The 12676-nt window shown below is 41.5% G+C and overlaps 1 protein-coding gene across 1 annotated transcript; it reads right to left on the minus strand.

The window, feature by feature from the left end:
- Positions 1–4004: 4004 nt before the first annotated feature.
- Positions 4005–5424, minus strand: LOC119774856 (sialidase-3-like). The gene is made up of 2 exons (XM_038272564.1): positions 5192–5424; positions 4005–5084 (listed from the first exon to the last, which is right to left on the minus strand). The coding sequence occupies exons 1-2, from the start codon at positions 5411–5413 to the stop codon at positions 4005–4007; spliced, it is 1302 nt and encodes a 433-aa protein (XP_038128492.1). The 5' UTR covers positions 5414–5424.
- Between the last annotated feature and the right edge of the window lie 7252 nt (positions 5425–12676).

The following is a 12676-nucleotide window of genomic DNA, read 5'->3' on the forward strand; positions in this document are numbered from 1 at the left end:
TTATTGGATGTGAGTGTTATGTGTGAATGTGTGTCCGCGTTGTTATTTTCTTTATTTATTATTATTATTATTATTTTATTCAATTTTTTTTTTCCTGTGGTACGAGTGGGGGCACTAGGGAGGGAAGGCATGATTGAGATAGTGTGTTTTTTTTTTCTCCCAGGTTGGGGTCTCAACCGCACCCTCTCCCAAATACATCTCAAGTCTCCGCTAAGTGCAGAGCCCATTCCCCCCATCCTGCTCTCACTCCGCTGGCTGGCGTCGGGGCTCACCGGTGCACTGGTGGAGCTCGGGGTCTGGGGGTGGATGCCCGGGGGGCTGCTGGCTCATTCCTGGCGGCCTCTCCGCTGGCCCCGGCCGGCCGGGGCTTTGCTGGGGCTCCTGTCTGGGGATCGGGTGCCCTTGGGGCTTTGGATCCCTGGGGCCTGGGACTGGATCTGCTTTGGGGTGGGGCTGGCTGTTGTTGCGGGTGCCTTCGCTACGATGCCGGTTCCTGGGCGGTGTTTTTTTTTCCTATGCCGGTTCTGTGGTATCGGTTCGGGGGGGGGGGGGATCTGCACGGCATGGTGGGGTGCGGGTCTTGGGTCCTGTTTTGGCTCCGGTTTTTCCGCTCGCACTTCTCCTCTTGCATATTTATTTTAATTGTAATTATTAATTTATTAATTAATTAATTTATTTACCTATTTATATATTTTTTTTTCTTCCTCGGTGGGGGGGAGCGGTTGCGGGCGGGTCGGTGTCTGGTGTCCGCTGTCGCATTGTGGGGGCTCCTTTTTTTTTTTTTTGGGGGGGGGTTTGGCATGTCTGTTTTCTCGGGCGGCGGGCGGGCCTGCTGGGTGGGGGTCCTGCGGGCGGCGCGCCGCTGGTGTGTGGGGGTCCAGGCGGCTCCGGCGGGGGTGGTGTTGGGGGGACGGTGTGGGCGGGCTGGCTGCGCTGGCTGGGTATTCGGGTGGGTTTTCCCTCTTTGAGGCATGGCGGACCTGCTCTGTTCCCGCTGATCGTGGCGGGTGAGGCTGCGGGGCGGGTGGGGGCTTGTAGTGGCTCTGGCCGGCACGCGTTGGGGGGCCGGGGCGGTGGAGCTGCTCTGGCCACGTGTCAGGGCCTGGTGCGGGCGGGGGGGGGGGGGGGGGGGGTTGGCGGACGTGGCTGTGCTGCTTTGGCTTCGTCCGGTGGGGGAGCGCCGTGGTTCGCTCCGCTCTGGCTTTGTGCTGCCCCTCGGGCTGCTGGGTGGGGGGTGGTTGCGCCGGCTGCGGTCTGCTCTTCTTGCGGTTTTGCGCCGGGCGGCTTTTCTGCTCTCGGGCTGATTCTGTGCGCGGTGTGTTTCGTTGCGCACTGTTGGCATCGGTCTTGGTGGGGTGGGGCTGCGCTTTTGGTCGGGGGGGGGCGTTTTGGGGGGGTCCCGCGACGCTCGTGGCCGGTTTGCGGCGGATGCGCGTGGGCCCCGGCCGCAAGCGGGGCCGCCTGAGTGTTTTTCCTGGGTGGTGCGGTCGTGGTGGGTGTTGCGGCCGGTCGCCGGGGCTTGGTGCCGGGGGGCGGGGCGTGTTTCAGTGTTCTGTGGGGCTGGGGCGTTTCGGTCGGTGCCGTGGGGGGGCTGGTGTTCGGTGCCCGGCCCTACTTCAGGGTGGCCGGCTGCCGGCGGGGCCCGCGGACTCGTCCCCGCGGCTCCCCGTCTTCGTGGCTGTCTCTCCTCCTCCCTTGGTGGGATTCTGATTTCCGGGGCTGGCCCCGCCTTGGTGCCTTTGCTTCTGGGGTCCCTTTGGGCGCCTGGGGCTTTGGGTCTCCCGGCGCTGGACTCAGTGCTCTGCGGGGTGTGCCTCTCCGGCTCTCCACAACCACTATTGAGCATTTTTTCTATGGTTAAAACTTACTGACTGAAAATGTTTTGTCATTGTCTCCTTCCTATCTCCTCTTTCTTTCATCTTTTGTCCTTTTTTTTTTCTTTTTCTTTTTCCTTCTTCTTCTTCTGTTTTTCTGCTCTACTTACATTGCACTGTCCATATGAACTGTAAAACTCCCTGCATAATTATAATAAAGCAATTTATATACATGGAAACAAGTGGAGCAGTATGGCAATTGCCATACCGCTACACTTGTGAAAGTAAAATCTGTTGGGCTCCTTTTGGCATCAAGACAATTATTCTTATTGCCACCTTGCCAGACAGGACACTGTAAAAAAAAAAAAAAAAAAAAAAAAGATTATTGGTTCTTGATCAAGAAAATCATTTAATAAATAATAATTAAATAACGTTTTATTCACCTCATGAATTTGCATTGTGAATTGATCTGAAAACATTCCAACTTCTCTAAATTAGTGAAAAGCTCATTTAATCATATCCCAAAATCTTCCAGATAAACTTTGGTTTTCAAACTCAAAATCCATCTTAAACTGTAATATGGTTTTCAACCATGTTCCCCTTCCTCTTTGTACATAGTAGTTTAGTTTAGTTTCACTAGTCTTAGTTAAGAGTGTTAAACTAAAATATGTTTGACTTGGAGCTGAATGATTTTTGTTAATAAACTCTTATATTGTAAGCAGAAGTTGTATGGCACACTTGCTTTTATGCAAATTTAAGCTATATTTAATTTTAAGATATTTTTTAAAGACAAAAGTTGTGACTTTTCTTCAATAGCTTCAAGGTCATGTGACCCACTGTTTAAAATTCTTTGTGAAATCATTTTAGTATATTAGCCTGATGAGGCACACTCATTTTTATTCCATTTTGAGCCTTTGTATATATTTAAACATTTTTTATTACAAAAATAATTAGATATTTCTTCTTTCTTAATGAGAGCAGGGGGCTTTATGCTGCCCTGCAAGGCTATAAACCTTGGTTTGAATAGAGAGAAAGCCATTCTAAAGCACATATCAAGGTGCTGATTTTGAGCCTGGATCCATATTTATTTTTGATTCTGTTCATGGTGGAGAATCCTGCTTCACAGCAGAAGGTTAAGCCAAACATCCTCTAAATGTTCAGGGTCATCTTTGAGCACCATTTCACTTTTCTTTCAGCAGTTCACCACAGTTCTTCCAGCAGTCCACACTTTCTCTGCTCTCATTTTCTCATCATCTTCTCCTTCTTTCCCATCACCCAGCTTGCCACAGGTTTGCCTGCTGTGTCTAAAAGTAGCAGCAGCAGAAACCCAGACTGACAGCAGCTCATTGGATCATTTGGATCATGTGCAGCCTGGTGCTGGACATTATTATAGGGCTTTACCGTACAGTACAAACAGGAAAAGTGTCACAAGTGAAATTAGACACTGTCATCAGACAACATTCGGTAATTTATATATGTTTTAAATCAGGTTGGGTCAGGATTAGCCAGCGGGTGCCTCCGGCTCCGAATCCGGACCGCACTCTGCTAATCCGTGACCTCTGCTTTAAACCCTTTGTATTACCAAGACAGTGTGTGCATTCCCCCATTGCCAGTTATTACACATTCAGAGAACAGGAATCTTTGGCAAGCTCTTGTTTCTGTTAAAATTGGTTCCTAACAGTTCATATATAGATATAAAAAAGTTGAGTGAAGGCCCAGGTACCAATGCATTGCACATCACTGCTGCAAACACTATTCAAATGGTGCTAATTCTGGGGACTGCAGACGTACCTCTGCAACGTCTTAACTGCTCTTACTGAGGTATTCTATTGAGCCACAGAGTCCTGCCTTCAGAAGAAAGAGAGAGCTTAGATGTCTTTAAAATAAAAGCAGAGGTATTACAGAAACAAAACAAACTTCCTGCCACCCAGAGTGAGCATGTTCCTCACCTTAGTGAGGAGGAGGCTTTACAGAACCCACAAGACATGATAAGTTTAGAGTCAAGTAGGATTTAGATTTGGTTACTCTAAATGTGTACCCTTGTAATACATTTGATAAAGAAAAACCTGATGCTCACATGTTGAACAAGTTTTCAAGACTTTAATTAATTGGTCTGAAGTATATACATTGACATGCATTGTGAAATAAAGAAAATTTTATTACATACATATAATTCTGCTATTCTGCTCTTCATTGTAAAATGGTGGTTTCAATTCTTGCATCCAAAAAAATATTTAGGGTAAAAAGAGGACAGTAAGACGAGTTAAGAGTTGTAGACCTTTCCTTTGAAATTCCCTGCTGGACGTCATCATAGGTGAAAAATAAAAATGCTATCTGTTCAATTTCAGATTTTTCTCCACACTCCATCAGACAAGCAAACAAACCATCCTCCATGTAAGCTAGGTCAGAGTAACCACTGGGTCCTGAATTAATGACCCAGGGTTTACTCCATTCACCAGGATCTTGTGAGGATTTGTGCCGATAGATCCCTAAATCCGCTCTTTTACTCTGACTGGTTGGGTGAGAGTAAAGCAGCCACAGAGGAGCTGGATTTAACCCGCTTTCCTCAGGTTGAGCTGGAAAGGAAACCACGCTGCCCTGGCAGCCTGTAGCTGTTTCCACAAGCTTGGAAGTGACTTTCGTGAAACTATCTTCACAATCTTTAGCAACTGCTTCCACCCGTAAGCCTCCCCAGCTTCGAGCATTGCAGTAGATTAACCTCTTACCTTGCCCATCAGACATCTCAGCTATTTCACATTCAAGTGATGTTTCTTCAAGCATTTTCCCATTTTTCAAACTCTTCTTATCATTATCACTGTAAATGATCAGCGCATGGGGAGGAGGGCAGCAATAATTTGTACAACCAAATGGGCCACACCAACAAAATAAAGTAGCCAGGCATCTACGGCCACCTTCACAACAGCTGTAACAGGAAGGATAAGCATAAGCAGGAACAATCAGTCTGCCAGTCTCGGTTTGAACGCCATGGCCCGGACCAACAGCAAATGTTGCCCAATTCTTTACTTGAGAAAGGTTGTCAGTCAGCTCAGTGATATCGTTCCAGGTTTTACCGCCATCCTTGGTTGAAATGAAGAACAGAAAGGCTTTATTGATGCCCCAAAAAATCTGTCCTGCCTCTGGGATAATTCCTTCAACCCCGATTAAAAACAGATAAAGCGTGTGGCTTTTCTTGGCGTAGATCGGGCAAGGGTTCATTGGGCGTTTTCCTTTGAGATCTTTCTTCGTCATAATTTCTTTAGACTCTGACCACTTAAACGGAAATAATCACACATCAGATATTAGCTTTTTTGAATGAACTATGTTTGTGCAGAAAAGAAAAACAAAAAAGGTGAAAAACTAATTTTGTTATTACTTACTTTCACCGAGTTCTCTTCTCTGTTCAGGTTTCCAGTTTTCATAACAAGTGCCATGGAGGTGGCATCTTTTTCACTTTTCCGCTTCTCTGCAAAGGCAAGCAGAGTTTTCTCTTTACTGTCAAATACGAGAGCGGGGATCCTGTAAACCTCTTCATGTTTTGAGAGAAAAACTGTTGTTTTCTCTATCTTTGGTTTTTCTATACTTGAACCGCTGCTCCCCATGTTTTAATGGCTGTAAGTAGATAGAGGAAGAAGGGTCACACTGTTGGTGCCCACCTTTATCAGTGCTGGTGGCAGGGTGTGGAATTTTATGGCCTATGGGAGCAAACTTGCTGGGATTTCTTTTGTTAGTTTTATTTTTAATGAAAAAAGCTTGTTAGCTTGTTGAAGAATATTTTACACATTTTTTGTAGCGTAGAAACAAACAAACAAAAAAAGAGTATATATTGTGAATTCTTAAGGTACATCTGCCTTTAACTCTAATTCCAAAAGAATCTTATGAATAAAAATAGGTCCTAGATCCTTAAAGTTGAAGATTTCTCCAAGAATAATAAGTCATTTTATCTTTACCAGTAAGGTTAAGTATAGCTCTTATGCCCTTTTTGTATTAAAATTGAACAATTTATTTAGAAACAAGAACAGGCAAAACCACGTCCCCTAAACTGAGGAACTCCCACACCCCAGTCCATTCTTTCATTTACTGACATTACTGACATTATTGAAGGTGAAAACAAAACAAAAACGTCCTGATAGAGCACACTTTGACAGATCTATTTCTCCTGCTAAAACACTAAGATCTCAAGTTACTGCCTGATGGGGACATCATGTGGTCAACTTGTGATTCTGACCCCCCAGCACATAATCTAAAAAAGAAATCCAGAAATCACTATCTATGATTTTTTATATATTAATTTCTATGATACATTTGCAAATAAGTATGTGAACACCTGTTTATCAGCTAGAATTCTGACCCTCAAAGACCAGTTAGTCTGTCTTCAAAATGTCCACCTACGTTCCATTTATTATCCTAAATTAGATGCACCTGTTTAAGGTCATTATCTGCACAAAGGCACCTGTCCACCCCAAAAAATCAGTAAAAATACAACTACTGACATGGCTGAGACCAAAGAGCTGTCCGAAGACACTAGAGATGCTTCAACAATCCCCAGAGTTCATAAAGCTTCATGTGAACATGTCACCATCTACTGGTGGAGTGCAGAACTACAGTTAATAATATAATCTGATTTTTGCAATGGTTTTTCTTGTTTTATTTCCATTTAAATTCCTTTGATATAGTTCATGATTTCTTGTGAATAATATATTCTTTTGTAAGTTTTTTTTTTGTGCGTAAAAAGTCTCAGAGGAGAAGGTCTTTAAAGGTACACCGTTCATCCATCCATTTTCCATCACACTTATCGAAAAGCGGGGTCATGAGGAGTACTGGTGCCTATCTCCAGCTGTCTACAGGCGAGAGGCGGGGTACACCCTGGACAGGTCAACAGTGTATCGCAGGGAACACAGAGACAAACAGGACAAACAACCATTCAGGAACACACTCACACCTAAGGGGAGTTTAGAGAAGCCAATTCACCTAAAAGTCATGTTTTTGGACTGTGAGAGAAAACCAGAGTACCTGGAGAGACCCCAAGCATGCAAACTCCATGCAGAAAGACCCGGGGCCTGAATTGACCCCAGATGCGTCTTGCAGCAAAGCAGCAGTGCTACCCACTTCTCAACTGAGCAGGTTTTTCTGTTATTTTCGTGACATACGCTCAAGCAGACAGTATTTATGCATGTCAGGATAAGCAAAATGAAAGGTGCTTGTTATTTTTAATTAATAGTTTTTTCACAGTTTTTGGTTTTAATCTGGTTGGAAGTTATGTGTCCAACCAATCTTTTGATTAAACCAACCAATCTAATTTGGAAGTGTTTTTACCCAATCTTTATTGGTAAAAGGGAAAACCAATAGAAATAGGTCACTTTGGCCAAAACATTGGTTAAGCAGTACAGCAACTTTCTAAAGCTTATACGAAGTCTCAAACACACAATCAAACACCAGCTGAATGGCAGCGAAATTCCCTGAAACTCCCAGCAAAATCCCATCCAACTTCCACTCATTGGACTGACACCCTCCTTCTCCTGGGCAAGCATATTTTTTTAACTCCAACTCCCCCCTTTCACTGAATTACAGGCTCTGACCAGGAGATGGCACTACTCTTTAGCTGTTAATGTCCAAAACTCATGACAGAAAGAATATTTTAGCTTAAAGATTAATCTTTAAAAAATAATTTTAGGGGACCAGCCAAGGACCCATCAAGGAAAGTGGTAAATTTTTGACTGAATACTGCGCCTGTTTAAATGCCTTTGGAAGTTCTGGACGGAACTTGGCGATAGTGGGCTTCGGATGTAATCGAATACAGCCCCTTCACTAAATGAAGCAAGCCTTGATACGTGCTTCACAGAAACGCCACCTCCACTACTCAAACACACGCCTCTGAGCCTTGGCTGATCTCATAACATCACTAGCTACAGGGAAACTACCAGGCATCTTGGTGAAACAATGTTGGAGCAATCATTAGAATATGAAAGAAGCTAAAGTTGACTATCAATCTCCCTCAGACTGGGGCTCCATGCAAGATCTCACCTCGTGGGATCTCAATGATCCTAGCAAAGGTGAAAAATTAGCTCAGAACTACAGGGGAGGAGCTGGTCAATGACCTGAAAAGAGCTGGGACCACCGTTTCCATGGTTACTGTTGGTAAGACACTAAGAGGTACATGGTTTGGAGGGAGCTCAAACTCCATGTTTATCAGCAACAGCCCAAAAACATGGCTGATATAGAGAAGATCTGTGAGGAGGAGTGGGCCAAAATCCCTCCTGAAGTTTGTGCAGACCTGGTGGAAAAACTACAGGAAACCTTCGACCTCTGTAATTGAAAACAAAGGCTACTGTACAAAATATTAACATTGATTTTCTCAGATGTTTAAATACTTCTTTGCAGCTGTATCATACAAATAAATAGTTAGAAAAATCAGACACTGTGATTATGATTCACACCCCTCCATGACTTATAAGTGCGAGAACTTGCAAAATATTTTGTGTATTTATTGCATTTTGTATTTACTTCTATGTCCAGACTGAGCCTGGTTCTGATGCAGGTTTCTTCCTGCTGAAAGGGAGTTTTTCCTCTCCATTGTCGCTACAAGCGTGTTTGGTGTGAAGGATTGCTGAAGAGTCAACGACAAAATGCAAGCAAAAATCATCACTGCAACATCATTCAGGAGGAACGTCTCTCAAGTCGATGACTTGATGCATTCAACTGGTTTTCTTTGATAGAAACATTTCACCAATCTGCAAAGTGTCATGAAATAACATGTGTTGTGAATTTTTGCTATATAAATAAACAGCAATGAACAGAATTGAGTGAAGAGTGAACATTTTTTGTTTTGCTTGACTTACTGTACAGATCTGTATCTTTAAATAACCAAATAAGATTTAAAGATATCTAACAGGGTGACTGGTGTGGAAAATCTCAAGTTAATGTCACACACTCATTGCTGTCTACAGTAGAATTCACGATCCAAACACTTGATTTCTTCTGGCAGTTTATGATGCCAAACAACCAGAAGAAAATGAAATAAAAAAATCAGGTGTTGTTTGGCATCAGAATTGAGATGCACCTGTTCTAGAACTGTTAGGTGCAAACTCATCAAACCTTTCTGCTGAATTTATTTAGCTATTTGTGAGCAGCTGACAAGCTAGAGAGGTGTTATAGCTGAAATCTGTCTCAATATTAGAGTAACATTGTTTATTAGTCAAACTGCTTTACTTTGTTAATCTATGTAAGATTTTCCTATACAGCTTGAACTTTCTAAGGATGAAATAACATCTTTAGTAACATGCATCATTAAAGGTACATCTGTCAAAATCTTTGGTGTTTTACGAAAAGACTGGCAACACCTTTCAGTTCAGTTCAGTTTCAGTTCAGTTCAGTTTATTCGAACAACAAAACAATATAAGATGTGTAAATACAACACAACACAATGAATACATAAAACATAATAAATTGTTCGAAAAGGAATGGGACGAAGTATAAACTTTTAAGTTTCCCATCCCTAATGAATCAAGAGACCTAAGTTGCTCATTTAACTAGTTACATTCACTCTTCCATATTAATCTACCTGTTTTTTATCTTTCCTCTTCTACATATTTATCCAAAAGTAATTTTTTGTACCTTCTCTTAAACAAATTTATGTTCACACTCTGCTTTAAACACGGCTGTAGACTATTCCATAACTTCACTCCACTACTTGATATAGTCATTCTTTTCAACGCTGTTCGTACCGTCTTCGTTCTGAATACTGCATCTCCTCTAAAATTATATTTTTCATCTCGTTCTTGAAACAATTCATTTATATTTTTAGCCACTAGTTTGTTTTTTACTTTATACATTACTTGCGCTGTCTTGAATTTTACCAGGTCTGTGAATTTTAATGCATATAGCTGTATAAATAATCGATTGGTGTGCTCTCTAAATCCTACTTTGCATATTATTCTTATTGCTCTTTTTTGTAGTGTGCATATGGATTGTAATGTGCTCTTATAGATGTTGCCCCAAACTTCAACACAGTAAATCAAATATGGCAAAAACAATGAAAAATAAAGCATTTTTAGTGATTTTGGGTTCAATATATGACTCGCCCTGCTAAGAATAGCACAGCATTTGGCAAGCTTATTTTTCACATAGCTTACATGTGGTTTCCAGCATTTTTGCTGCGTTTTGACCGAGGAAACCTCCTCGGTTAGGAATTCAATCGCTCTTCTTAGTTCCTACATATCCTCAGACGCGTTCTTCCTTGGAGCCATATTGAGCCTGTATTCACAAAGAGTTCTAAAGGTCTAAAAGCAAGTAGTCATTAGCTCATTAGTTGGAGTGACTCACTACCTTTACAATTAGACTTATATTTTAGGAAATTTTTGTATTCTTTTTTCTAAATAATGACAATTTACAGCACAAAATGAATGAAAAAAGAATACTCATTCATCCAAAACTACTTTGTGGTATTGAATACTCATAACAAAATAAAAAAGAATGCAACCATGTAGGAATACGTTATCTCTAAACTAAGTTCATAAGTCTAAGTTGCATGTTGATTAATTAAAAGACCTCAGTGATAGAGGTTTGTGATGTGAAAAAACATATATATATACGAGAGTCGCTCGATAATAATAGAGATCTGTAATTTTTATCATAGGTGCACTTCAACTATGAGAGACAAAATGAGAAAATGTGATAGCCTGGATTTATTTTCTCATTTTGTCTCTCATAGTTGAAGTGCACCTATGATAAAAAATTACAGATCTCTATTATTATTCTAAGTACTAGAACTTGCACAACCATATATATATATATATATATATATTTATATATATATATATATATATATATATATATATATATATATATATATATATATATATATATAAATAATCCGCATCATGTCTCCTCCTAGTGCGCAGGTGGTGGATGTGCTGTCTGACTTCATTCAGATGACACCGTTTCAACCCACCTCCAGCCCCCCTTCCACCTTCGTAGTTTAAGCTTCATCAGAGTGTCATTCCTCCCGGAGTCTTACTGTGTTCCTTATCTCATCTCAACCAGCCTGGCAGAAGACCGCCATGTTGAGCCTGGTTCTGCCAGAGGTTTCTTCCCAACGGGGAGTTTTTCCTCTCCACTGTCGCTTCATGCTTCGTCATCATGGACAGGTTCTCCAACCTGTGTTATCCAACTGGACTTCCATCTTCCAGGTCCCTGAGTGAAGCTCTAGTATCAGCTCACGCAGTCCGATGGATCTCCCCATAAAGCTCAGCAGACCGTCTCACTAACCAGCAGTCTACAGACTGACCAACTTCATCTATCTCCACTCCACCACCAGTTTCAGGCCTGGGGGGAAACAGCCCTATTCTTTGCTCCTGATCATGCATATCTATCAAAATTCAGCGCTATATTCCTGCCGAGGTCTGAGCGCCAAAGACAAAGTGATTGTATCAATAAATTTCTCCTAATTGTCTTTTCTCTTTGTGTGAGTTTTTCAGATTGAAATGTATATCATGTGCAATTTATCAGAGCAAGTGATAAATGGTAAATGCTGTGTAAAACTAAGCTAAATTGGTTATTTAGATTTGCTTAGATAAGATTGCTGTCACTAGGATAAAGACTAATAATGCAGGAAAAGGGGTATATAATTTAAATGAAATAAAATTTTCTGTTTTAAAAAAGGGAAAATTGTGATGCATTATTTGCTCTGACCAGTAAGGAGCGTACACCAGATCAAACAGAGTGCTGTTCTTCTTTTCTTTTTCACATTATACATAAGTTTTCTTCATATTTTAATTATGAACAGTTTTTTCTATAATTGTTGGTTCTATTTGTTGGTAAAAAGCCAAAAAAGTTTGTGAACCTCTGTTATTTACTGCAATTCCAGGTTTGAATCCTGTGAGGTCAGTTCACCTTCTAATGAATAAAACCAATGATGCCTAGAAAATATACATTCTTTATTTTTTGATAACTACATTTAAATGGATACGAGTGGCTGCAATCTGCAGTTATACCACGAGATGTCCCTATTGTTCTTCTAAAAACCTTCCCTTTCTGATTTTCAAGCTAACAGTTTATGGTGGAAAGGCAGAGTATCCTGTGGCTGGGTCATAGTGAAAAGCAACAAGGCATGACCTTCTTTCTACCACTTCTAACCACAGTGTTCAAATCAACCTTAAAGCAGGAGTTTTCTCTAAGTTTGGGCTCTAATGTGGGGGTTTGGGTTGTCAGTCAGGTGATGCAGGATGCTCTCCTGGCTTACCAGTGTGTGCTTGATGTAAGTAGGCTGCAGGTGGACTGAATAAATAGACCCTTTTATCAAGGACTAGATTATGTAATCTGTTCTAGTGCTACATACAGGTGCAGCAAGAATTTTCACATTAGATGGCATTTTCCTTGATGGGCCCTTGGCTGGTCCTTAGTTGGCCCCCTACAATTCCTTTTTAGACATCATTCTTTGTACTGAAATATTCTTTCTGTCATGATTTCTGGACATTAAGATCTAAAGAGAAGCATCATCTCCTGGTCAGAGCCTGTAATTCAGTGAAAGGGTGGAGTCAGAGTATAAAAATATGCAAGAGGAGGTCCAGTGGCTGGAAGTTGGAGGGGATTTTGCTGGGAGTTGCAGGGAAGTGGGTTGCCATCCGGCTGGCAAAGATTGAGAAGGGACATTTTTAATGACTGCTACTGTATGCTCCCATCACTTCTGTAGCTTTTGCTTTTACTGTAGTTCACATTCTTTTCTTTTTTTTTTTTTTTTTTGTGATACTCATTTCCAGTGAAAATCTTGTTCTATCTATAAAAAAAAAATAAAAAAGATTTTTTACAGGCCCAACAATATGAGGCGTAGACCAAGACAGAGCAGAAAACTGTTTTGCTAAAAGTTA

Source organism: Cyprinodon tularosa, unplaced genomic scaffold, assembly GCF_016077235.1.
Source record: "Cyprinodon tularosa strain WSP-4 unplaced genomic scaffold, ASM1607723v1 ctg837, whole genome shotgun sequence".
Lineage (NCBI taxonomy): Eukaryota > Metazoa > Chordata > Actinopteri > Cyprinodontiformes > Cyprinodontidae > Cyprinodon > Cyprinodon tularosa.

Coding starts and splice junctions, on each gene's coding strand:
- LOC119774856 (XM_038272564.1), bottom strand. CDS start 5,413: ATGGGGAGCAGCGGTTCAAGTATAGAAAAACCAAAGATAGAGAAAACA. Junction 5,085..5,191: donor GAGAAGAGAACTCGGTGAAA/GTAAGTAATAAC, acceptor TTTCCGTTTAAG/TGGTCAGAGTCTAAAGAAAT.